Source organism: Serinus canaria, chromosome 5, assembly GCF_022539315.1.
Source record: "Serinus canaria isolate serCan28SL12 chromosome 5, serCan2020, whole genome shotgun sequence".
In the NCBI taxonomy this organism is placed as follows: domain Eukaryota; kingdom Metazoa; phylum Chordata; class Aves; order Passeriformes; family Fringillidae; genus Serinus; species Serinus canaria.
The window spans coordinates 56,850,271-56,878,270 of NC_066319.1; the positions used below are offsets into that span (position 1 = coordinate 56,850,271).

General features: G+C 38.7%; 1 protein-coding gene across 4 annotated transcripts; it reads right to left on the bottom strand.

Moving 5' to 3' along the window:
• PPM1A (protein phosphatase, Mg2+/Mn2+ dependent 1A) lies at positions 1–27,994 on the bottom strand. Of its 4 annotated transcripts, none has more exons than XM_030239709.2 (6): positions 27,766–27,994; positions 12,920–13,771; positions 11,095–11,212; positions 5,981–6,089; positions 3,282–3,339; positions 1–1,011 (listed from the first exon to the last, which is right to left on the bottom strand). In XM_030239709.2, the coding sequence occupies exons 2-6, from the start codon at positions 13,751–13,753 to the stop codon at positions 964–966; spliced, it is 1,167 nt and encodes a 388-aa protein (XP_030095569.1). In that variant the 5' UTR covers positions 13,754–13,771; positions 27,766–27,994; the 3' UTR covers positions 1–963. The 4 variants fall into 4 exon arrangements, with proteins under 4 accessions (XP_030095569.1, XP_009099886.1, XP_018762644.1 ...); XM_009101638.4 differs by having other exon boundaries at positions 1–939; positions 27,766–27,993; XM_018907099.3 differs by lacking the exon at positions 5,981–6,089 and having other exon boundaries at positions 1–939.
• Positions 27,995–28,000: the final 6 nt, after the last annotated feature.

Below are 28,000 nucleotides of genomic sequence, written 5' to 3' on the forward strand. Positions count from 1 at the left end.
TCTTGTTTGTTAAATCAAGCTTTATTGATAAAATGGAATTCAAGAGTATTTTTCTTGGAACAGCAGCAGACCCAGCCAATCAGGATTGTAAAAATGCTGCAGACTCCCACTTTATGTAGAAAGTTGTCTTCGTGCTCACTGATTAGTAGTTTCAGGTAAGGGTTAATGAAAAAAGAGGTGCAAAGAACCAAGGTGTTCTAATTCCAAGATTGGTACATGTATGAACAGGATACTGTTAACAGGGCATGATTTAACTCCCACTGAACTCCAAATCACAAATCCCTTCGACTCAACGTGAGAGCAGGAGTGCATCCAAGAAAATGATGTATGTTTGCTGAAGAATGTGCACTACTCCTAAGTTATTTTTCCATGGCCAAGTGAAATTCACACACTGTAATTTCTGGTAGGTTGCCCATGAGTTCAGCTTTCATATAAACCAAAAAGTTATCTTTAACAGTTTTGTGCACCTCTTGAGCACCTAGCTGGCTAGGCTGCTGCTCCTTGCAATCCAAAACCACAACATGATTTTTAAAAGGGATATATATTGTTGCATCACACAAGCCAAAACATTTCTTCTAACCTTTATAGTGATTTAAAGCGGTTCATAATTAAATATGAGCATTTGTACAAAGACAATTGCACTTTACAAAAACAAAATCATACAACATAAATTGCTGGAGTCTGATTTACAACATGAATTTATGGTTTGAAATCACGTTTACAGAAGTCTGTTTTACAAAAAAGATCAGTTCCTGGGCTAGATGTTGTACTGCTGTAGTCACTCTCACCAACACATCATATTCCCTTCTTTAATTAAGGTTGAGGATGGATGTTAAGAAGGGTCACTGAGGTTGGGCTGCACTTTCATTTGCAGGATGAAAGGTGAACTCCACAGCTAGATGAGCAGTTTTACCACATATCATCAGTTGAGGCAGAATCCTTAAAGAAAAAAGAAGGAACCCTTTAAAGTCTGGAGTGCCCATCCTTGCGGCAGTTTCTGGATAATCCAGACTGAAAAGGGTAAAGACTTAAATCATTTCAGGAGTCTCTTTTCTCTCCCCTTTCAGAAACAGCTTTTAAAAAGTATCTAAACCCCACATATTCTTAATTAACAAAACATCAGAATCAAGAAATTTCAAAATATGACCGAGTGTTTCATTAATCCTGAAAATAAGATCCTAGGCATGTTACTCAAAAGCATTTCCAGAGCCTTTCTAGCTATTTCCTGAGTAGTGAGAAGGAAAACAAAATGGATACTCTCAGCTCACAGGTGTGAGAAAAGAGCAGGATGTGCTCATGTCATGTGTTATCACCATTATCATCTTTTGTCTTCTCAGCCCTCCCTCGTTGCATGGGAAGATAGAGACATCAAGTGACACCCTGTTATAACTCAGAGCTATTTTAACACTTTTAATTTAAGGTTACAGAAGTGTAGTTTAGGCAACTGAAGGAAATTGTAATTTTGGATGGTAATAAAACTGCAAGGGGAAAAAAAATAAATGTATATAACAAAAAAAACCAATGAAAGTAGAAGCATGTTGTGCTCCAAGTCATAATTGTATGGTCACACCACTTGGTATTTCAACCTATTCAATTCCTGAGTATCACAAAAATTCATTCCATTTAGGCCCACAGGCAACAGCAGATTTTGTATAACTACCACAAGCCTGACAAATGTTTAACCAAATCCTGGTTTAACCAGTATTTAATTTTACCAAGTGGTTTTTAATCCATTTGCCTTTGTGTCAGGCCTGTTTCCCTTTCCCTTGCTTAGACTGTTCTGTATTCAGCTTTCTCTACCAGCCTCATCAGGTGGGCTCACAGGTTAACCATGAGCAAGTGGGGCCACAGCTCTGCAGCTGAAATAGCTGAATCAGCAGCACAGCAATCAGGGCAAACTGCTCCTGTGCACCACCTTTGGTGGTTTCAGCATCATCTGCTCCTTTTCCCTAAGCAATTAAGGGGCAGGATGGGCTTTCACAAGAGCTCATCCTGGTGCTTCCACAGCTACACCTCCCCATCATTACTGAAGCTGCAGGAGGTAGAAATATTACTTCTCTTCAAAAGCACTGCCTTAGTGACTCCTTGGAGAGGAGAGAGGCTAATTAAGTCTCTAGCAATGCCACACATGATGATTTCTTAGCACTGAAGTTCTGCACCCTTCATTCAAACTTGCACACAGAATTCATTGCAAACCAGAGAGGAACAGTTGGCACGGAGGTGTATTTAAAAAAACACAAACTGAAATTGCCCTTTGCAAAAGTACCACCTCCAGCTTTTCCTTCAAGACCAGAAGTAGCAAAGGAGAGCAATTATATGAAAGAGCAAAATGGTTGTTTCAAGAATGAAGAAGAAAAGCAGCATGAGTAAAAATGCAGGAGCTGCTTGCCAACTATTCCATATGCAAATTTCTGTATCCCAGTTGCCAACATGATCACAAAGTTTGTGTACTGTACATTTGTAGAACAGCAACATACTACAGAATGTATTTTGAAGGTAAAGCATCCTCTTTCAGCCCCTATTTAGGAATTTTAATGCTAAAAATAGAACAAAGGCTGCCAAATAAAACTAGTGCACAGTTGTAAGGCCAACGCACAGTCTTCATGTCTGGCTACATTTCACTTCTGTCACATCCAAGCATGGAAGAAATTTCTGCTGATAGTTAAAGGATCAGTTTAACTGCTCTATGAAATACTGTATTTTCAGTGACAGAATGTTGTTTCTGGTGATCAAACTGCCACTGGAATCATGCTCATGTTCACTGTTTGGTTTTTCTTTCCCTTATCCTGACAGTGGATTTATGTCTCCCTCAGCACTGACATATAAGAACCCAAAGTGTTTGCTTGCTGTAAGATGCTCTATGCTTAAGAATAAAAGTGTTTACACAGTCCATTTGGTAAACTAATATATTCTTAACACATTCATTTAACCTTTAGATATAGCATTTTTCCTCTAGATATTTAGGAAAAAATGTCTCCTATAAAGAAGGGAAAAAAAGCCCCCCATGACTCTTTCCACCATTTGGCAGCACTTGGAAACCCAAGCAGGACTGAAAATATGAAATTCCAGAGGACAAATGAATCAACCCTACTGGAGTTTTGAGATGATGATCAGCAGAAGGCAGCACAAAACAATTACAAAACACAATCCAAAAAGCACAAGAGTGTTATTCCTTTCTTGGGGGAAAGGGTCTTTAACAGGAATTTGCAATATCTTTCTTGACAAAACAGCTCAAATAATTGGGGTGGGGAGAAAGAGAATGTAAGAGAAAAGATACTTACAGCATCATCATTCCTGTAGGGGTTCAGTCTGTTATACACAGCTTCAATCACACTCCGTCTAGAGCAAAGAAAACAAAAACCCCACAAGATGTTAAGGCTGTGCTTTTCTTTTTTTTCCCCCAAGCTAAATTCCCAATTTTATTTTAAATGCAAACTTCAGAAGATTCCAAATTCACAGAACCATTTTTACTGCAAGTTAGCACTTTAAAACCATTAAAAAAAAAAAAAAAGAAAGGATTTTTCAAAAAATCCTTTAAAACCTTTAGGCTTAAGACAAACAAGGCTGAATATCTCTTGGAGTTCAGCAGGAGAAGGGCACAATCTGACAGTCAGGTCTTCCCTTTGAAAAAGGGCAGCAGAAAAATCAGTGGACACTGAATGTCCTGGTCATTTGTGTGCCCAAAAACTACTGCAGTAGTGCCCCATGTGTTATGGCATGTATTATGTATTATTTCCATAGGGGAACAGTGTTGTGTTGTTTTCTGGACACAAAAAAATGACATTCTGAAGAACATTTCTGTTTGTGTTATGTCCTAAAATGTACTTTCCATGGGCAAACATGAAAAAATAGATCTAGAACTGTATTCTTGTACAATGACATGGCCAATACTCTCCTGCAATTTTTCTTAAAAAAAAAAGAAAATTCAAATTACAGTTTTGTGTATTCTATCTTCAGACTGAGATAAATTTTGTGTATTAAAAAAAAATTAAAAAATAAATTCAAGCATATTTACAGTTACCTCTTTTTAAAAAGGCCTCTGGCTTAGCATATTTAAGATAGCTTGAAATTAACCTTCACCTCTAAGATTCTTGACTTTTCTAATAGTAATAGAAAATTGATAAGAAATAGATTGATAAAATATGAATACATTTGCAATTAACATGCAAATGAGCAACATTATTTTTATTTCTTTAATATAGGATGAAAAACTGAGAGTCAAAAAGCCCCTTGAAAACAGGTAATAAAAAAACTTCAAAAAACAAACCACAAGTGAATGGGAGGCTGAAGGAATAAAGCTGCCTATGCCTTTCCCAGTATATAAGGAAAAATCTCTGAAGGGAGAACAGGAAGGAAAGAGGGGAGCAAAAACCAGAAATTACATATTGGACTTTAAATGCAACTTTCTTTTGGATCCCCTTCTGCAGAACCAAGTAAGACAAGTAGCAGACTGTGGTGCAAAACAAACTTCAAAGAGCAACCTTTAAACTGCTGATGAATGCATGCAGAGCAATCACAAAGGAGTGCAAGAGAAGAAAAAAAGCAAATGACAAGCTTTGTAATCATCCTGCAACACTGAAGAGTCAGGAACTACCACGTATAAACATCATAGTGAATGGTTATAGGGCATGAAAGAAGAGATTGGATTTAAAGCAATAAAATCAAGCAATTACACACAAGGTGCATTACATAAATGGATTGGAAAGTTTCCCATATCTTTCAAGAAATAGGTATCTTTGATTCTAAATACAGGCAGGTTTCTTGGAAAGCATTATTTTCCTTCCAAATTGGCAATAGTGCTTTAAGTTACATAAACATCCAATTAAATCAATATTTCTCTAAGTCTCTATTCAAACTAGCATCACTGAGACACAAAATCCTGCTGAGGTCACATCACTTCAGCATTTCTTCACAGCCACGATGCTACTTCCAGCCAAAGGAGATGAAGAAAAATCAATTTGTATGCTGCATTTCATGAGAAACTGACTCACTCATACTTCAACAGTACAGCAGCCCATCCTAAATAGATTATTATCTATTATACTTTAAATTGCCATCTCTTCTTCTCCTAGTCAAACAGTTCCTACAGGAACAAAATTGTTTTCTAGAAGCCATCTTTACAGTTATCACTTCATAATTTATTCAATTTATCTCTTCATAATTTATTCAATTTTTAAATTTATAATTTATTCAATTACGTGCCTGAAGTCTTGATATTTTGGTGTAGCAATACAAAAATCATACTCTGAAAGGTCAAAAATATTCTGTATCATATGTGCCCAGTCCTTTTTAGCACAGCACAGGCTCATGAAGAATCTTTTGAATCAAAAAGTACTCGGTTTGGGGTGCAAACAAGCTGAGCACATTGCTTCCCTAAAGACTGAATATTTGAGAAACCACAGAGCATCACCACTGAACCCTTCAAGGACAAAGTCAGCTATATAGAGCTACAAATTTAACATCCCACTTTTCTTTTTTGATAGATTTCTATCTCTCTTTCAGATTTGTAACAAGCAGAGAGGAACAAAAGCAAATTTTTAAGCAATTACAACATAGCTACAGACAAGAAACAAAAGCTGCCAAGCAAAACATTTTATGCATATCACTTCTTGTTGAAATGTGTAACACTTCAACCCAAGTAATTCAAGTCTGGGCATTATTTTCACATGTTCAAATGAAAGATCCCCCCAGAAACCCTAGTTAATTACAAAAAACAGACACTCAGGCCACCCTTAAAAACCCCTCATTCCTTCCCAAAAACTACAGTTTGACATTTAATTTTTGCAATGATTCATAGTCAACTCCATTCTTAGGCTTGTCCTTTTCATCCAGAACAACTGAGTAATAAAAACTGGAGAACAGACCACCACATTTTGTCCTGTGCCCTTCCTCCCTCCCTGCCCCCCAACTTTTTAAGAGTGGCCTTGCAGTCACACTGTGATTTAAATCAAACCCCACACGTACACTGATGTGAACTCACTTGCTTGCCAACTCCCCCCCCGGCGGGAGGTTTGGGATGCTCTCAGTTGCTAACGTACGCATCACGTGGACTAAGTCTGGCACTCCTTCACCCTGCTTCTTTATGATCTCTGGGAATCAGAAGTACTTTTTTTGTAAGTGCAGTCCAAATTTAACTTCAAAAGATTGAAACACTCAGTTTTATAAAAAGGCAGCTTAACATTAAAAATAAATTAAAAAAAAAAAATTCAAGCGACAAACCGTACTCAACATGGCAATTGTTAACTTTGGTTCCATAAGTAAAAACCTGTAACAGATCTGACACAGATTTACTGCTGTTCACATGCTGACTTGGTTTTAGAAATACACAGCTACCTAGTAACAGTGGGGGAAAAAATCTTTAATGGCTTTCCTGCTATACATTAGACAGAAGATGTAATATCTTCCCAAGGCATGGGGCAGATATTAACATCACCTTTATCACTGCAACACAAGATAAAATATTATTGCCATCACAGAAAGCATAGTATTTCCAAGAAATAAAAGGTTAGACATGTCAGAAGTAATTCCCATGGCTGTATGTGTATTAACCAATATTTGTACCTCACTGCATTACAGCAATATGCAAATTTTAAGGACTATTACACATAAATTAAAAGCCAGGGACATCACATCTAATTGACAGTTCCATTCTCAACTCAGGAGATATTTAAATTCAGAGCAGAAACTTAAAGCTGATCCACTCCAGCTTCTGGGGGAAGAGAATCTGTGTTGTAGCCACAGCTACATTTGTTAAGACATTAATCCTTTAACTTTATTCTTAGGCCTGGTTGGTTTGGGTTGTTTTGGTTTTTTTTTGTTTTTTTTTTTGGTTGTTTTTTTTTTTGTGTTTGCTTTTTTCACTTTTCTCCTCAAGTCAAAAGCACACAGCTTTATTTGAATTCAAGATCATACCAGAAAAAGTATGAATGGCCATTCCTTAAACAGGCATTTTATGAAATTTAAAGAACAAGAACATTTTTTAAAATGCATCTCATTCATTTCTCAGTAAACATGAGCTCTCAGAAGTTGCAAAACACGTGAATTATTAAGACCAGGTGCTTTCATCCTCAAGTGAATACTGCAACATGCATACAATAATGTGTACATATGTGCACATCTATAAATGCATGTATGTGCATGCACACTGTTCTTCATCTAATAAAGCATTTACACAGTTTGAAAGTAGTCGGAATTCATCAGTACCACTTTTGAAAAATACTCAAGCATTTGGATTTTGCTCTAAATTCCAGAAGAACATACCAAGTTTCCATTTTATAACTTGTGAGATAAGGCACATTGAAAGCTTTTAATACCAATATGCATCCAGTCCTTTTCAGTCAAAATAAACAGAACCTAAAAAACAATTGTGAATTACTTTTTGTGTATATAATGGTTTTTCAGGGCTGTGTGTGTTTACAAAAACCATCAGCTTTGTTTTACAGTCAGGCTGTGTAAATTATTTGCAAGGTATAGTGGAAACACTGCCTAGTCCTCAACCAGCATCAAACTCTGCAGCACAAAGCTTTAAGCTGTTTACTTCAAAACTTAAATTTTAAATACATGACACTGCACACCAGAGACACCTCAAAAACTTGCCATTTCCTCAAAATCTACATCCAAAGTTCATTTTACCATCTTACATTTAGGAAAGGAATAATCTATGAATCTTAAATCTGAATAAGAAGCCAAGATCTCAGATTTGGTTTGCCAAGTTCCTTTATTGTGCAATTTTGAACATCTAGAATATGCTACATTGTGCTAGTTCTAAAGTTCTGCTGTACAAAAATAAGGAATTTATAGTTGACCTATACTACACAGTTTCACAACCTGTAACTGCAGTACATTTAACATACAGTCTCCACTAAATGAATACATTTATATTTTGATAAAACTATAGATACAGACTGAATGAACACTGAAGACACAACAAATGGAGTCGGTCTGCTAGCTGTGTTTAATTTATTGGAATTATCTTGTTTCAATACACCTTTAACCCTTCCCCCAGTCTTTTAATTTACTTTTAAACCTTCTACACATTTTCATGGCATCAAGTACTGGAAAAATGTACTTACAACCCTAAAATAAAGGATTAAAAAATGGGAATTCCATACAAAGTTTAAGAAAAAGCCAGAACTTTGTTTATGTGAAAATTAGGGAAGGAACATATAACAGCTAACTTAAAGTTATTTATCTCTACATAGGTATAAATATTGCAGGGAATATCTGTTACGGAATGGTTTAATGTAAAAAAAAATGAGAACAGAAAAAAAAAGCTTAGACAAGTTTCTTTTTAGAGTCAACACATTGATAACATATATTAGTGCAAATAATAGCAACACATTTTGGAATGACTGATTACTTCTACCATGAAGTTCACATGATACTTTAGGAGTAACATTGATTTATTGCAAGTAATGGCACAAGGATGCTTCTCCACACTTGCTGCTTCTTCCATTATTTGTTGCAGCTACCAATCTGGACCACAAACACATCAGGAGAGTCTTAAGTGACATAATAAGTAGAAAAGTTTCTACATTTTTTAAAATGTGAATCATCTCTCCTTATTCAAGATGACCATCATTATTAAATCCTATTCAGTCTTAAAATTTGCACTAGTTTTTAACAGTATAAAGGTATATTCTAGGCTAAGGGGATAAAAATACAACCAGAAAAAAAATGCAAATTCAAAAGGATCGACTCTCATTACCTGCTGGACTTCACAGAGTACTGAAGTGCATAAAAATATGTAATATGTCTTTTGACCAAGTTTCTATTTTAATGACTTTTAAATTTAAATTGATATTACAGATTAGTAAGATCATTCTCAAAGTACTCTTTATATTTTTTAGTTCCTTCAGCCAAAAATCAGGCTTTTAAAGTTAAGCACTGCCACTCTTATAGTATCCTAAGATAAGAGCAAGATTATTCACTGTAGTGTATAAAGTTTCAGATGCTGCAGCAGTCCTACCTTACTAGTCAATAAGGCATTATCCACTTCAGAAACAATGCAATGGTACATGAATTAGTTAATTATATATTAAATAACAAAGTTATCAACTCCTGTTCTTGAAATTCTGCCTTGGTTTAGGCCTTTCAACTTTCCTCATGCATAAGTCCTAAAAGGCCAAATTCTGCAAACAGCTGATACAAATCACTGCTGGGCTGAGTAGTGTTTACTAAATATTCATTCAGTTAAATAATATTTTTGTGCAACAACAGACAAAAGATCGAGGATAACTCTAAAAATTAAGCAAAGACCCTTGAGAGGAACTACAATATATTTCCTCAAGTTGTTCAGACATCATCCCATTAAATTAGCATTAAAGTGCTTTATAACTACATACAGAATCCTTCTGCCTCTATGCAATTATCACACTTTGATCATTCCTGCAAATTTCCTATTTGTATAAATGCAAAGCACCAGCAGCCAAATTCCTTGTATGTACCATAACCACATGCAGGTCCAGTGTTTAGGCTGTTCCTTTACAAAATGAAGCAGCTGTACAAAAATGCCAGCTCTCCTCACTGAAACATTCCTGGGGTATGATGAGGCCAGCTAAAGATGCAGCCTTGGCTTCATCATATTTTCATATTCTAGGTCACAGGTTTGTCTGAGCTCAGACACAATATCTAAGATAAGAAGGCAGCACTTGCCCAGACAAGGAGAGTTACCAGGCTGTGAATCAATGTGTGAATGTACAGCACACTTGTTCCTCAGCAGATCTGTGGGTGGGCACACACTGTGAGCTCCTCACACGCCTGGTGCAAACCTGCTCCCTGCTCTGCTGACACTTCCCTCCCGCAGTGTGACTGCACTGGGACATTCCTGCCACGCTGCCAGGGAGAGTCACACCAGCTCTGACTGTGCACCAACCTCTCCTCTCAGGCAAGTGTGGGGATTAAAACACAGAAATGTCTGCCTGGCCATTTGTTCAGGGGTAGAACAGATGCGGTTTGCTGAGAGCTGGCAAGAGAGGCCTTTGAAAAACGTGGTATTTTCTGCAGGAGCACCTACACAGGTTGTAAGTGCTTTTAAAATTGCACATGGATTTGTCTGAGCCCAAAATTCCCATGCAGGCAAGTTCTCTGTGAAATTTCTGGAGCTGCACTGTGTTACCATCATGCAAGATAAGGAGGAAAAAAGTGTATAATGTACTCCTCTAACTTACTAATGACTGCGACCATAGCTGTGGAGAACTCTGCCTATCGTGCCCTGTGTGCTATTAAGGATTCTTGGAAGTATACACACACATAACTAGACTTGTAACATATAGAGGAGTCCACTTCAAAAATAGACTTAACCTATGCAAATAATGCATACAGCATGTCTCAGATTTCAGAAACAAACTCCAAGATGTAGTTGGCTTTAAATATCAAAAGGCACTATAAATGCAGTTTTAATCAGAAATTGTTTGAATGTACTTGATTTCAAATATCATTTTTATGCGATCCAAAAAGCCCCAGACTCACAGTTTCAATTTAAAGTTTAAGAACTCCTGAAATACAAATTTAAAGAATTTTTTTAAAGTTAATATCAGAGTAAGATGAGTTCCCAGCTTTTGTTTGTCATGAATGCTTAAACATTAGCTTTGACAAATTTCTGATGTACTTTCAAATAAGTAAATATGTAAGCAGGTGCTTAAAGATTATAGTAATCGAGTTGTAACCCTACTATAACTGGATAATAAAATATTACAGCTAACTGATTTGTACTTAACTATAAATGGCACTCAAATTACCATCTTCACAGACACTTTGTAAGATATTCTGATTATTTTCTTTAACTCCATGTGACAGGAACCAGGCTTCACTGGTCTGAAGTTAGTGCTGCCAACAGACTCAGGAAGAACACTGGGCATAAATGAATTCTCTGCCATCCTGAATAATTTTCAGGGCTACAGGCTGCTGCACTTTCATAGCAGAACTTTTTCAGGACATATATGAGTGCCTTTTTCAGAGGTACACAGGATGGCCAATGGCACTTGAAGGTCTATTAAAAAGCCTATATATGTTAAGGGTTTAATTGTTGGAAGGGAAAGGGGGCCAGGGGTCTGTTTAGAAACAAAGTTACTTATTTTTTTTTAAATGATCCACCTTCTACTCTGCTTTCCAGGTACTTGTCCAACTCTGCCTCTCTTTTCACCGCCTCTGGTGATACCTTTGGTGCATTCGGAAAACAGATCAATATCACACTCATGTTGTCTCGACTTCCCTGGTGGAAAAGAAAAAATGATTTGAGAAATGTATACACACCAGGCTAAACAGACATCAAAGCATTTTAAATACAGAAATTCACAAATCATATGGTATCAGAATCCAACTTTCACTATTATGGAATAATATTATCATTAATCTCTCTGTACCCCTTAGAGAATTCCAGGCCCATTCATTTGGTACAACTCTTCAGTCATTGCTTTCCACTTTTATGGTCTGAAGACTACATGGAGCCAGTTACAGACACCCCACTGTCATCCAAAAACTGACATTAGTAATGAGTGATGTATAATTACAAAGTTGTGTTCCATCTTGTTTTAAGTTCCATCCAATCATTTTGGGAAAACAGCTGAATGGGTGAACAAAACCATTACTGCTCAAAGCACTAATCAGGAAGGTGCTAAATTCAGACAGTGCTTCCAGTAAAAATCACAGCTATTAGGTTTTTTTCTTCTCCTTTTCATTTAAAACAAGAAAACTTGAAAGTGAGAGAATTTGTTAGAAAACCAGCTGTAAGTACCCATATCTTCCCAAAAAATGTTTACATTTAATACTCCAAATAAAGGAACCCCAATACTTGAATATTTAAAAATACACACACATTCTGCTTATGCAAAGTAACTGGTTTACTTTCAATACCCCTGTGCTTTAGCCTACAAACATGCATCCACAGGCTTAACTTTTACTAATTAACTTCACTGATGTCAACAAGATCAAGAACAAGCCAGTGTGCAAAACAGCAGTACATGGATATGGGGAGGTGCTGACAGTTGGCTCCTGCAAAGTTTACAGCATCCACAAGCCACTGTTCCTTTCCTGGTATTTGCTTTTAGAATTGCCAAAGAAAAATAGTAACGAAAAATGTAACCATTATCAATCTGCCAAGGTGTTGGACAGCAATTACAATTTTCCAGATGGGAAACAATGATCCTGTTAACCATATGGGAAGAGCAGGGATGTTGTCTTGTTTCTTAAAAAAAAGTTGGCTTTTTGGCTCTAGGACTTCCAGTTTACCTTTGAAAAATAAGTATCAAGCTATGAAACTCAATAACTGCATCACACTGCAACTTATCAATACAAAGTAGAAGTTAATGCAGACAAAGTTACATAGTTTTGCTAAACCAAAGAGTCTCCATCTGCTATAGCTGGTTTCAGAGCCGAATCACACAACAGTGAATAAGAAATACAGTAATTAAACCAAAATAAAAACTAACTTAGGAAGCCAGGTCTTCAAAATATGAAGTCAAGGTTCACTGATTCTGCATTTATCTTGATGTAAATATGACAGTAATGTTAATACTATGTGCCCAAGAAAGCAGGGAAAGATTAGGAAGGGGAAATACACTCTCTAGCCTGATTAAGTCTTAAGAGTTGAGGTTTTGTAAAGTACATTACGAAATAGAAAAGAGCAGTTATTGTCTTTAGCTTGCCCATAAATTCCCATTACCTTCTAGTTTTCCACTGATCACAGTGTATCTGTACATTATTATAACCTCTTAATTAACCAAAACCACCCAGAAAAACATCTGTTGTATGTTCATTCCCCCTCTATCACCATTTTTGTAGGAAACATGGTCATCACTGTCAAAGTCATGTTACCATAAATCATTGAATATTTATAGACTGGAAGCAAAGTTATTATTAGCTCACTCATAAACTTCTAATAGGGAAAGCACAGTAAACTCCTTCTCTCAAGTCTGGCTACCTTGTACAAGCAGGTGTCAACTATCTCATTGCAAACTTTCTCAAGGTCATCAGTGACTTCAAGTCTGGATCTTACAAAGTCACACAGCTCTTCATTTCCCATAACATCCCAGATACCGTCGCAAGCCAGGATGATGAACTGATCATCTTCTTCTGATCTCTCAATTTCATAAACTTCAGGCTCGGGTGAGACCAGCTGTTCTGTAGGACCTTTCCCATGGACACATTTGTAATCAAAGTCCCCAAGTGCCCTTGAAACAGCAAGGGAGCCATTCACACGCTGAATCATGACGGAGCCACCTGCATTCTGTATACGCTCCTTCTCCAGCGGGTTACTTGGTTTGTGATCCTGTGTGAAGAAGTGAACCTTCCTGTTTCGACAGAGCAAACCTCTCGAGTCTCCACAGTTGATGAAGTACGTGTGTTGGGGAGAAATCATGACACCCACAGCTGTTGACCCACTTCTGTCTGCACCATGCTTCTTCTCAGAGATGACTCTCATGTGTTCATCAATTTGCAGAAAACCTGTTCTGATGCCGCTCTTTACACTTTCCACAGATGGTGGCCCATCTGGCCCTTTAAAATCCTGGTTGCTCGTGATGTGATCTAATAAATGCTCACAGCAGTACTTGGCAACCTGGGATCCAGCGTGCCCATCATAGACAGCAAAAAATGACCATCCATCAAGTCCATTTGGCAAACCAATCACAGCCGTGTGCGCATCCTCCATTTCCACGCGCCAGCCCTGCATGCTGCTCAGACCGTAACGCAGCCCATTCCCCTGCCCCTGGGCATTATGCTTCTCCATCTTTGGCTTGTCTAAAAATGCTCCCATGGTGACCTTCCTTCAGTTCTACAAAGGAAAAAAAAGGATTATTAAGATATTTCTAAAGCATATTGTTTAAAAATCCTGTTGGAAGATAGTAAATAATGGTACAAGTAATGTTAAGATGCCCAAAATACACAGCTATAAAGCTGATTTTTCTGTTTCTCCAGTCAAATTTGCATTGCTTTCATCTAATTTAAACAAGGACACTACTACTAGCTGAACTGCACTTTTCATATTTTTGTATTTTCAGCTGTTTTACTTGAAAAATTTATGTTCACTGTCATTCATGGTTCTGACAAAAGCCTCTAATAGAACTATGTATGAAACCAGTTTCAAAGAGGACTTGTTAACTGGCACACATCTGAATGGCTGTTCCCTGCAACTACTGAGCCATGAAAGAGCTCAATGTTTCCAGGACACTGGCATTCCCTAGATCCCTACCTGCTGGCCACAAATTCCTACTAACACTGCTTTTCTGGTAGTGATGGGGAAATAAAAGCAAACTGATTAGTTTGGGTTTTATTTTTAAAAGAGGGATTTCAGGGTTTTTGGGTTCAGTTGTTATTTGGCTTTTTTTAAACAGATAAATTATAAGAATGACCAAGAGGATGCCAGAGTCTGCATAAAGGAAAAAAGCAACACTGGATAAACTAGCAGCAGGACTGGGAAGGAACAGAGCAGCTGTCCCTTTAGGCAGCAGCAAGCCATTAGTTTGGCTCAGCCATCTTGTGAAAGCTCATCCTTAGATTTTCGGTTAAATTACGCAGCAGCTTCTCAGATGTCTGTGCTGCAGATTTACTTAAAACCCTCATGTATTCATGCTTCACTGAAAGACAACTGCCCCTGACAAATCTGAGGAAATCTGTTTGGAAATAAAATCATGTGTATTGTATATTCTTGTGTGAATCAAGATTCAAGCCAGACCCATACACTGCACACCCTCTCCTCCTTCACATCCTCCTTGGGATGTGATGCAGTGAATATTCATGCTTAAGAGAACAAGTGATATTTGCAGGCAGTGTAAACTGACTGGTTTATCTTCATGGTTTTCACACCCTAACCATCCAACCCACCCTTCTAATCCACATTGCTTTATTTGTGCATTCATTATTAAAAAATCATACAAAATAGGTCACACATTTTACATACTTGCAAATTATGCCTTGGGAAGCATCAAAGAGTCTGCAAAGTCACTGTTATACAATACAAAGTAATGGAACAAAACCATGAGCTTTTCTATTTGAAGACTGGACAAAAATTAGCTGTGAAAAGAACCTCAGAAACAGATTTTACCTGAGGCCCCAAATAACAGCTGCACTAGCAGAAAAATCAGTACACCAGGGGTTTCAGAATTGTTTAGCTTGACCATGCAATATATCTGACCAGTTTTCTAAGTGACAACATCACGTTTTTATAGCATGCTTTCACTGCAATACAGCATCAGCCATTAGTGACACCATATATCCAAAAAAGCTCTTCACACTGTCTCTTCCAGCCACTGTCAACCTTTCTGAAACATCTGTGTTAAAATAAACAGTCAAGAAATGTTTATATTTGATCTCACCACAACAGTGATTCAAATGTGAGGCATGGGGACTGGTTATGCACTCTCTGGCTCGCGTGCTTTGCTAACAAAAACAAAACACATACTTCAGCTGTAGGGGGATGGCAGCAGCATTCACCTCTGCTTCCCCTCACCCCAAATCCTGCTCTGGAATTCTGCCTCTTCTCAAGTGAACAAAAAATACTGATGCCCAAGCAAGCTGTAACTAACCAACAAAACAGTGTGCACCGTGTGTCTTGTGTCCCAAGCACATGCAGGAGGTTCACATTACTGCAGTTGCTAGGAAAAAAATACGACTTAAGACTTTTTTATCTTCACATGCAACTCTAGTGAAGTCAGAGTGATCAAAATAATTACAGAATGCTGCTATAAATCACGTGGGTAATTATTCTGCTGAATAACACTTTTTATTCATTCCATGATAGGAGCAGAGTTTAACACTGAATGTTCTCTTTGTTGAGGAGATCATTAAACAGAATGCAGATATTCAACTTTTTCACCTTAATTTAGAGCTCAAAAAGCAGAAACTGCCCTGGCAAATATACTTTTGTGAGGAATTTGACAATATTGCTGTATTTAAAATAAAACAGGAAAGCATTAAGAGCAGGGTACATTTACACTGACCACAAACACTGTTGAAATCTGGACTACAAAGGGCCATTTTTCTTCTAATCTCTCACCTTAGTACGCACACAACAATCAGGGCTGTGCTTTGTAAACTGCCTGTCCTGCTCAGTAGTTTATCATGCAAATTAGATAGTGAAGTTTTAACAACTACAGAACTGCCAGCACACCTTTTAAGTTAACAAATCACTCTCCATTTAAGTACCAAATTGCCTTATCCCTTCCCAGAAGGAACCCTGAAAGCTGGGGGTCTTTGAAGCTAAGCTTTGTAGGTGAGATGTTGATCCAGGATTCTCCAGGGGTGAGAGTTGCCCATCATGGATGAGAATACAGCTGGGCAGAAGGAAAACCACAGTGTGGTCATGAAACAATTCCTTCAGAAGTTGCCCTCAGCAAGAAGTGATCCCCCTCTCAAAACTGCAATAACAGACTACAGTTGTCTTCCCTGCCATTTTCCAGCTAACCAGACTTTTACAGAATAGCAGCCTAAACCTGCAGGAGAATAAGCCAGGTTTTCAAAATCCTCACTGTATCTGCAGAAAAAGCATTGTTTACTTGTGGATAGGATGAATGTGTCAGATCTTTAGTTTTTTTCCCAGAATTCCAATTCTCATTCAGAAAAAATTCAGTCAGTTAAAACTGACCCATCTGTGAATTCTGATGAATTGAAGACTGCCTGCTACTCCTTCCCCCATATCTTTAATGTGTAATTAAAACCTAAAGAATTTCAAGAGTCTTAGCTATAAACAAAAAGAATCTTAGTTTTACAAGAAGGTATGGACACACACAGAGAAATGCTGACATAAGAAAGCCATGCCTCCTTCCCACTAAAAATACCTTTTAGACCTGTTTTTGAGTCCATATCTATGGAAACATCTTTCACACCCCAGTGTCTACCTAAATTATGAGCACATTTGCTATTCTTTGATGAGGTGCTTTGTGCACTACAGTGACTGAGTTGGAATGACACCTTTGGTTAAGCACATAACTCTGTATGCAAATCTGATTAACCTATAGCAGTGCAAGTGCCCAAGTTACAGCATGACTTTGTTATGTAAAAGCACAGACCCAGAACAGACTGCATGCAATACATAAAACAGATCCTGAACACGGCTTAACTCAGCCTCTCTTAATGCCTTTAGTCATCTTTCTTAAGAGGAGCCCTCATTTTATGATCTTTATTCTCCAAAGAATTTTACTCTCTTAATCCAGTCACACATTTCTACAATCATGCCAGAAAACTGCAGTCTCATGGCAAGAGACAGAACCAGTCCTCTACCCTGGAAGCCTCAACTGCTGGAAGGCTTGAATGATGCACACATGTAGTGAAGGAGACAGAAATTCTTCCTATTAAAGGCAAAGTAAGAGAAAAGGCTCTTCAATCATGAAGTTTAGTGGCAAAATACACCACCTTTTTTTTTTTTTCCTTAAAGCAGGATCATTCTGAACAGTATTGTAAGGGTAGTGCCTTGTAAAAAGGTCAGAGGTGCAACATTTTCTTCATAGATGGTGATTCTCACACATCTTCTGGTGCTACAACTGCACAGCCATCAGCCAAGCAAGCTTCAATTTTAATCTAAGACGATTCTTAGATCACCATTTCCAAATCAGTGACTTAGTTTTAGGTCCTAAAAGAGAAGAGCTTTCTGCAGTCAAAGTTTCTGAACTTTGGCTCTGAAGAAGAGAGAGGCATCTGAACAAAACTAGATCTGAAAATGGACCTCAGTGAACAGAAATGAATCTGCATCTACAAGTGCATTTTAACCACAATTTCTGAAGAACTGATTTTGTGGAGGTCAAACTGAAGGACAGCCTCTCCAGCAAGTGCACAGAAAACTCAAGTTGAAGTTTGCAGACAGAAAAGTAAGAATACTGTACACAACCTAGAAAAACCAACACAAATAACAAGGTCTTGGATAAAACACAAGAGTGCCAAAATTCAAAGGATGCAGCATTAGAAACAAAACTGAAATAATGAATGGAGCATGCCAAAGAGTCAGTGGCTAAACTCCTTGAAAGTAGATGCAACTGGAGAACAGAGTGGCAAAGAAAAAGGAGAGTAATTAGTATACCAGGCCATGGACAACCACGGACAACCACAGAAACATCACTGGAATGCATGAAATCTCTTTGCCCCTTCATTTGTTCCTCAAATTGTGCTATCCAGGCAGCACAACTGTAATGCTTTATGCTGCACAGGAAAATAAATTTTACTGGTTTGCTATTTGCTTGTTCATTTGCCTGAAGGTTCAAATGAACATAAGCCCTAAATTGTCCACAAAGGACAGTTAATGCAATTCCACATACCCCTACAGAAATACAAATTTATTTCTCCAAGGAATTTGGACAAAGATTTAATCATTTTGTCCCAGAAAACTAACCACCCCCATCTGAAACTTTCACTTGAACAATATGTAAATTAATAATCCTTTTTAAACAATGTTCAAGCTGTATTCCTTCCACTAGGATAAGCTGCTTACATGAACCACACTGAAGTCACAGGCACTTGTTCTAGCTAAGCTGAGAAATGCCCCCACACTCCAATTTCCTGGAACAATTCTCTCAGTGACACTACACCCCATGTGTTGTAATGAGGATCATAGAGAAAGATTACAACCTTTACTTGAACTACAGGACACAGAGCAAGTCACCAGATTATACAGACTGCTACTGACTAGAAAAAGGGTGCTTGTTCACTTCAACTGCAGCCTGATTCACAGTACTTTTCCCTCTGCCATAAGCAGGCTGGATGCAGTAGCAGACAGCATGTAATCGTGCAAACGTGGAAACATTTTCAGAAGTTACAACCTCCTGAATGAAAAACTGACAGTACATACTGGATGCCCCAAATCAATTAATTTTAACAAACAACATGTCAGAAAACATCCCAGGGATCGGAAGAATGACTAAAATAAAACAGAACACGCAGATGAGGAGACATAATTACACCACAGTCATGGGCTGAATGAAGTCATGAAAAAGCTTCTTGCCAATGAAACTATTTAAAAGCTATTGGAGCCTATATGACTGAGTTCTGGCACTCATGCTTTGAAACATCAATAAAACACCAAAAATTACAGTTGATGTTTCTGAAAGTACTTTCAGACACAGGAATACATGGCAGCTAGGAGACATGAACTGTTTATGTAAAAGAAGTAAAAGAAATAAAATACAGAACTGCGACTATTTCAGTAAACACAGACTAACCCACCATTTCCCCACCAGAACATTTGTTTCTTGGGGATGCAACTCTAGTCTGTGTTCTACTTCAGTAAGACAACTGCAAAAGGAAGAACATAAACTACCCATATGGGTAAGAAAATTTCTAATAACATTAAGAACTTTTGGTTCACAACAGATGTAGGAGGTATGGCTTGTGGCAGACTGAAAAAAAAACAACCCAAAAAACAACAGAGGAAGCAAGTTAATAACTCTTTGTGTATGAAGGAAAGTTAGAACTGTTCCAAATTTCCCCAACTTATCCTCCCTCTCTCCCTGTAATTAATATGCAACAGTGATAGCTATTACAACTTCACAGCACAGCAGAAAATACCAAACCACTGCACCTCTGATACAAACACCTATGAGCTCTGATCTCTTAATAGCTGGTCCACAGGCACTGCCATTTCACTGAGCTAAGTTGTTTGGAGAGTTGTTTTTTAAACATAACTTCTGCTTAAAATCCCTTCTCCTTGCTAGGAGCTGACAGCCTTTCCAAATGCCTCCCTGTACTAAGCAGCAAAATATTTTATCCCACGTGGTGTGTATGGCAGGGCAGGTAGGATTTAGGAGAGGATTATTAAAGCCTTCTGGAGCACAGAAGGTAACCATTTCTAAGTTAACAACATGTTTCAGCTTCCTCCCTCCAACAACATGTTTCAGCTTCTTCTTAAACCATTATTTTCTGCTCCTACCTACCTTTCCTGCAGACAACTAAACCTGTTCCAAGGTTAAATGAAAAGCTTCTCAATATGAGTGTATTTTGGCTGAGGTTCAAACTCTCTCCAGCAGAGACATGTGTCATCTGATTTTTGCAAAAGGAAGTCCTGGACATTGAAAGAGATAATTCACCTCTAACAAATTGTTCTTTCAGAAGTTTGAAAGATGGTGATGTAATTTCAAGAATTCTTTATGGAGTTAATTTTGCAATCTGGTCAGTTATGGAAGAAATCAAGTTCTTTCCAGAATCACCAAGAGCACTGCTGGGAATGAAAAATCACTACATTCATTCTGAGAGGAGATACAACTTGCATCTATGAGTGCCAGCCACCAGGATCCTAACATGACTGGCACCCTCAGAACATGGTTAAGTGAGTATTTCTTGGCCCAGACAGAATTCTTGCTTCTTTCTAAATATCTGTACTACAAATTAGAAGTGAGAAGGCATAAGAGAAAAAATCACAGCAGCATCAAAGTAGGAACAGCCCAATCGCTATGAAAAACTATGCAGACATCCAAAATGGCACTAACAAGAACTATGAAAATCAATGAGGTAGCTTTGCATAAATTCATGTGCTGCTGTCTGAACAGCATGAGAATGAAAACGCCAAGGTCCTTGCTTGAAAGCATTAATAAGCAGAAAACATGTCCATGCTGCTGCTGAGTTCAGCACCTTTCTGGTTATACTTCATTTTCCAAAGATTTCTTACTTAGAAGTGTTGGAAAATAAACAAAAGACACCCATTTTAGACAAAAAGCTTAGACAAGTGCTTTGTTAACAGTGCAGAAATTCCTGCAGGCTCCAGCCAAAATTCAGAGCCCCATTGAAACAACAGGAAAAAAAAGAACTGGAAGATCCAAGGAAGCTGCAGTCTGTGTAGACAGAATTTGGGAGAAAGAAAAGCCTTGCCTCAATTTATGTATCAATGAGATGCAGTAAGACTCAAATTTTTTGAAAGAGCAAGGCAAACAAGTGAATTTAAGGATTCCAACCAAGCTGCTCATGACAGAAGGAGTACACAGTGCTACACAGCCATTCCAACAGAACTGCACACAGCAAAAGTTTCACCACAAAGAAAACATGGGTGAAAAGGAAACAGAAAGAGACAACCCAGAAGAATGGAGCTATAGTAAGTCATGAAAGTTGAATTACAATTTTTTCCAGTATTTGTAATACCATGAGTGCTCTGCCACTGTTATTTCTCATCACTGCAGATCATTTCCCCACTCCTAAACATTGTGGGCCTAAGTGAAAATTCCTGCTTGAGCACAAGCCACTCAGAGTGCAAGAATTTAACAAATCTGAACACATCAAATTAATCAAATAATAGCTAAAATCCTTCTTTTCTATAAATTGCTTTTTTTGATCTCTTGTTTACAGCTTGAAGCCTCAATATCTTCATTCACTGTCAGTTTTACCAATCAAACAATACCTGCCACAAAAAAAAGTTAAAGATTCACAGAGGAATGTTTTTTTTAGAGGAAGGCTCACATAATTCCACTGCCATTTCTGTGTCAAAGGAAAAAAACAAACCTAACCAAACAAAAAGCATTTACTTTTTTAAATCAAGTTCAGCTAAATTTATTCAGAAAAATCAAGACAACTGAGGAGTCCTAGCCCATCCCACCCCTACCCAAAACAGTGAAGACATTGGGTAAAGAGCCTCTAAAGCAAAATGGGTTTTGTCCACAACTGTTCTGGTTGTTCAAATGCACCTGAAGTCAAGCTACTGCCACTTTGTCAGTGTTTTACCTAAGTGTTAAAATAAACCAGGAAAAAGATGCTCCATGGAAAAAGGTCCCAATGGGATTATTCGCTGAGACTCCAAAAACAAAGGGAGGCTTGAATAACAATAATTTAAAAATCAACAAAACAGCAACTGTATTAATTGAACTATTCTTGAAATATGAGGAAAAAATTATACTCACAGAGCTACTCTCAGTTTAGGAAACTGCCTTTTTTTTTACAGTTTATATTGTTTGTTGCCTGTGGCAATATGTACAAATTCTTAGAGAACCCCACCACCCCTCTGCTGTATGGTTTCACTGATAACCTCACCACAAACATCTTAACAATTCAGTTAATACAGTCCTAAATAGTTCAAGAAAACTGAACACGTGGAATCATTTCTCTATCTGCTCCTTAATTTTTCCTCTCTGTGTTTCTAGCTGCTCACCAATGTCACTGCTCCTTTAAAAAACTAATTATTTCAAGCTTTCAAACTTCAGATCTTCCTAACTTCAACAAGAAGCTCCAGCTAATTGTTTATGGTTTGTCTTATGAGCAATTTATTTTAACAATATGGCTGAATGAAGCCCAAGTGAAAATAAAGTTTATACAGACAGATCTTGGGAGTAAAATAAAAATAAACTATTTTGAGAAAACACAACCAGAATGCGTGTGCCCAATAATTAGAAGATGATGTTTGCACGGAGGCCCCAAAACTTCCTGTTTAGTCAAGCACTCAATATTATGAAATAATACACAAGCAACTTCCCAGACCCTTCACTTCACATGAAAACATCTGTGGGGTTCTAATCTCAGCAACATTAACACTATTCTGGTGAGGATATAGGAAAAGCAGCATACAGGAGAGACTTGAAATCTGATGACTACACATGGGAATAAAATGGCAATAAAATAGGAAATGTTCTGAAGTTACAGCTGGAACCTGGCTTTGCTTGCAAGGAAATGACATCAAAACTATGCCAGAAGCACATTAAGACCTGGAAGTTAAATCCTCAAAGCTTAGGAAAAGCTGGAGTTTGCTCATTTGTACACACACGGAGCTTTTATTTACAAAGCTATTTTGCCCTCACGTCCCCAGCATTCCTATCTCATTAAAAGAACAAGGACAGAGGATGACTGCTGCAATAATACAGATTTTTCACCCAAGCCTACATAAAAATATAAAAAATAAACCAGTGAAAAAAGCAGCCCTTGTTCTTAGCCTTTTATACAGACAGAAGCTTTCAGGAGAGAAGGCTTTCCTCTGAGGGCACACTGATTGCCAAGTTCACTTCTAGCACTACCATCAGAGAGCTGATTTGCCCATGATAAACAAGGCAGTAAAGGTGCTCCTCTCACGCCAAACCGGAGCTCATGACAGCTCTAAACATTCTGGTCACTTAATGAGGACATTGTCAAATTCACCTGTTCTTCAAAAATCAAGGCAGTGCTAGTGCCAGCATTTCCTAAGCTTACAGGGCCTTGCTCTGCAGCCTCAGAATGGTTTTTTACAGAGAGCAGCAGCAGTTGATTTTTAACAAGGGTCTGTCCAAATACTTACTGTAATTGACTGAGGGAACTAGAAAATTATTTACTGACAGCAACTGATTCTTTCTTCATTAAATTTTCCTACAATTTAATGCTAGCTGCTTAACCGCCCACGTTTTTCCACATTCTGCACTCCTTTCCAAAGACTGGGTTTTACTCAACAGCTGGAGAATTCCTTAAACTCATCCTCAAACACAAAGAGCTCAGGCACAGTTGACACAGTTCTCATGGCTACTGCACTTTAGAGCATTTCTAAGGAAAAAATACCATAGAATTTAATGGACAAATAGCTATGATATATGGTCAAGAAGAATACAGGCTGCCATTTGAATTTCACATGACAAGGACAGTTGGCAGTAAAAATGAATTGCACACATAGATACAGAAAATCCTTCAAGTTACAGCTGAGACCCAAACATAAGAGCACATTTCATTCTCTAGGTCACAATCCAGCAAGGCATTGAAGATGAGAGCAACATCACAAATCTGAGTAGTGCCACATAATTCAGCTGCATGTGGCATATCACCACAAGCCCACTGAAGTGCTTTGCTTTATTTAAACTGCAGCTATCAAAATACAAGTCATGTTACGCTTGAGTTTGTTTGGTTTGTAAATTATTATCTTAGAAGACTTTAGAGACCTTTTTATCTACTAAAATATTCTTACTTTTGAGAACTAACCTGTTAGCAATGAAGAGGCTAATGCACTTTTTCCTCTCTCTGTAAACTGCATTTCTCTACATTTCAATATTGAAACAGGGTTAGCCAGTTTTGCTTTTTCCTTCCTGGCACTCTTAGATGCTCTTTTGATACATATAGATATATACTGCTATAAAGTTTACACTCTAAACAGTAGAAGTGTACTTCATTGCAACTGTCTGTCAGTGAAAGAAGTTTTTATTCTGTTTTAGTCACATTTAAACACCTTTCGAGAAGAGCTGTTAAAAAAATCTGAGCAACTGTTTCATATATTTATAAACACACTCTGTTCTGTAGACTCCAACAGGCAGCTGAAATATCCATTAGTGAATTGTACAGGTATTTGTGTTTAAACACAAACAAAATAAATAAGAAAAAAGATAGCAACTTGACAGAAATCTGTAACTCGGTTTGTGGTTTAACACAGACCAGAGTTTAGCACACAAATATAGAAAAGCAGACCTTGCAGCAGTAGCTTAGCACCAGTAACACCCAGTGGTTACTGCCTCTACCCAGGAACAGAAATCAGCCTATTCACTTCCATGGTATCACCCTTGCTTTCTCCTCCTGCTCTGATCACAATTCCCTTGGCCTAAACATTCCTCCCAGTTTTAAGAGTCAAGTGATTTACTCTAGAAATAATAAATCCTATTAAATGCTAAATTGTTCCTTCACAGGCAGAGAGCAACATAAAGAAGCTCCAAGTAGGAAATGTTATCTCCACTGTGATCTGAACCACATCATGGCTCAAATGTAAGAATCCTCCCTTTAAAACATTTTTTTAGCACCGGTGAATGGAATGTACATAAAATGCCATAAAATGTACATTTATGCACATTCTCTGGATCTTCTAAATATCCTAAGGACACTGTCATTTTTTCAGGGATTACATATTGTATACACAGACTTGATACTTTGCATTTGCCATTCATTCAACGAAGAGGATTGTAGTTAAGCATGTGTAAATTTTACAGAAGTTTCTTTCTTATCCTACTATTCTAAACTGAAATTTGGATCATGTGATTAAAACTACAGAGATCAGTAAGAGTTCAGCAATCAAGTATTAGCCAAAAAGAGATTAATTTCCAAAAGAACAAATGAGATTACAAGTTGCATCACTTAGAATGAAACAGACAATACATCGATTTTTTAAATAAAAAAACTAAAAGTATGATTTATGAGAAAAGAGGAGCAAAACTGACAAAGATCCATATCCATAGTAAGAATAAATGCAGTTTGGCTCAGGTTTAACTATGATAAACCACTCTTGTCTTGACTTCAAACATTACTACTATTCAAGACCTTAAAATGTCTCTGGCTGCAGAGGCAAAATGAAAACAGTTATCTTACAGTACTTCCCATTCTAAACCTTGTTTATTTATTAGCACAAGCTGCATCATTGCATCCTTAATTGCAATGCCGTTCTGCTTAGCCAATTACATAATATTTTGTACATCAGAATTGACCTGAACACATAAAAATTAAGCCAGTAGCAACATTTTTGTAAGAAATATGCTATTCTTAAATAATTTATATTTAGGTCATTTTGTAAAAGCAGCTGCTTTAGATTCTCTAGTTCCACTAAACAAAAGTGCAATAAGATCTCTTATTGACAGCTGCATTCAAAAACATACCAGTTACATAAGTTTGCAAATTATACTGTGCCAGAGTTAAATATCTAAGCATTTTAACGACAGTTCTCAAAATGCTACCTCAGCAAGAATGACTCAACTCCACTGTATAAGCTGCACTCCAGATAAGAAGCAACCAGCCCGATTTTATAGGAAAAAAAAAACAACCAAACCCAACTTTTTAGTATTCTGCTTCAATTCAAATTGCTCTGAGTGAGTTCTGCTTGTTTGGACCTGCAAGCTTTGCCAGTCATTTGGCATTTCCATCTCTCCTCGCTTTCAACAAAAGTATCCCAAGCATACCTAAAGACAGTTAAGGAAATACTTGGAAAACAGGAATAGTTTTCTACTGTACCTCCAGGGGAGAGATTTACCTGACAACCATCAAGCAGATGAACAGACCTGTAAACCAGAGCTAGGCCTTACTTGTATATGAAAGAACATGGCTATACCAGAGGAGAGCAAGAGCACAGATGATCTCTCTCCATGTTTATCCGAGGATTTTTACGAAGATCTCTGTGAGGAAAACATTAATAATTGGCATGATGCATCAGCAAGTCTTTTAGCCCATCTCATATACAAAAGGGAGACCCAGAAAGGCCTGGAGTGAAAACTTTAGGAGCAGCTAATGCTGGTGCACCAATGCAAGCTGTGGTCCTTTAACACCTTCCCTTTGAACACTGCTGTGATTGGATAGGTAGAGTGCAAAACTTCCCTGGCCCGCGTTTTCTCTGATGTTATTCACAGAAGAAACTATGAATAGCAACAGATGGGAAGCTATCAGAGAAGAAAAGTGGCTAGAAATTGCAAAAGAATTGACCAAATTCTTGGTCATTTGGCATCTCACTCAGGGTCCTGAGTAAGAGCAGCCATCCAGCCTTAATTCCACCAGTACTTCACAAAACCTACTTCAGCCACCTAATCACTGAAACAGCTCAGGAAAGTGCTACAAGCGCTCATATTTGGAAATTAATTTTTTAGAATCACAAGAGTTAGAACTTCTACTTCGTAAATTGATTCTGATTACTCTGATGCTAAATATCACAATCTAAGCAAAATATATCACCTACCTTCTTTCCAGCTACTGCTATCATGACCTAAAACTGCCATCTGCTTAAGAAAATAAAAATAAAAATTTCCTTTGGATGAAATACCTTAAGGAACTCTAAGGTTACCACAGGGCCACCCCAGTGCACAGCACTATTCCATTTGACAGATGATACAGCTTCAAAAAATTTAGTTTTTCCCAAGTGCTGCTGTAAACTTAAACATTAGCTCTGTACTCACAAAATTTTGCCATCCACAAGGCAACACTAAGAAATATTTTAATCGTACCAAATAAATACAAATACATATCGAACAGATGTCTGCAAAATCAATTCTCCTGAAACTGTCAACCTCTAACTGTTGTATCACAGCTACTAGAACACAATCTAATGTAACAAAAAGGTTAGACTTATGCTCAGAACCTCTGGCATTTCACAAGCAAGCCCAATTACCCAGCACATCACCGCACAACTTTCTCACCGAGGACAGCATTTTCTTCCACGGACTTTTACCACGCACGCCGTGACAGATCACAGATCGTCAGCACAACCTTTGCTCACAACATTGTTTTCAAAGGCACCGAAATCTCTCACAAACTTTAAACGCCCGAAAGGCGTTGGCAAGGGAAAGCGCCCGCTGCCTCACAATGTCACTATTTGGGGAGCGCTTGATGCTCCGACCCTCGCCAGGGTGGGGTGCTTTATAAATAGATGCGTGTGGTTGTTTTTCTTTTTTTTTTTTTTTTTATAACTTTCCCCCCCCAGTCAGTGCCGTGCCCCGAGCGTCAGGGTGGCGATGGGAGAGGAGGCTGTTTATAGCCTTTATTAAATGAACTCCGGGCGAGGAAAGGAGGGGGGCAGGGAGAAAGGGAAAACTGCTGCTCCTACCTGAGCCAGGCCCAGACCCCGCTGCTCACCCTCCTCCCGCCGTGCCCGGGGGGCTGCGGGGACACCCCCACCCTCAGCGGGCGCCTGCAATGCAGGGGCTGCGCAGGGGGCTCCGGGCAGCGGCATCCCAGCGGGATCGCTCCCCCCGTCCCCTTCCCCATCCATCTCCTTCCCTCCCTCCCTGCGGCCGCCCGACCCGCTCCCAGCTGTGCCGCCGGGGATGGCGCCGAGCTCCCGCGCTCTCCGCGCTCCGCCGCCCCCGGTTGTTTACAGGCCCCGGGGCCCCGCAGCGCCCCGGCCCCGCCGCCCCCTCACCCCGCCCCGGCCCCGCACTGCGCAGCGCCACTTACCCCCCCGGCCACGGCGTCGGCGCCGGCTGTGCGGGCAGGGCCGCGCTCCCGGCGGTGCGCGGGGGAGAAGGGGAAGGAGGGGGGGGGACAAGGAGGAGGTGGAGAAGGAGGGGGGCACCCGGCTGGCGGCCTCGCCTCAGCTCATTCACAGGGAGGCTCTATGCCCAGGGGGAGCCCAGCGCTCATCTCGCCCCCGCCGGCCCCCCCCGTCCCCGTCCCCCGCCGGAGCTGCTCC

What these genes read in the sequence shown, in the direction of transcription:
- PPM1A (XM_030239709.2), bottom strand. Translation starts at nt 13,753, where the DNA reads ATGGGAGCATTTTTAGACAAGCCAAAGATGGAGAAGCATAATGCCCAG. An exon ending in CCTGGAAAGCAGAGTAGAAG is followed by an intron (nt 6,090 to 11,094) that starts GTGGATCATTTA and finishes TCTGATTCCCAG; the next exon opens with AGATCATAAAGAAGCAGGGT. An exon ending in CCTACAGGAATGATGATGCT is followed by an intron (nt 1,012 to 3,281) that starts GTAAGTATCTTT and finishes TACCCTTTTCAG; the next exon opens with TCTGGATTATCCAGAAACTG.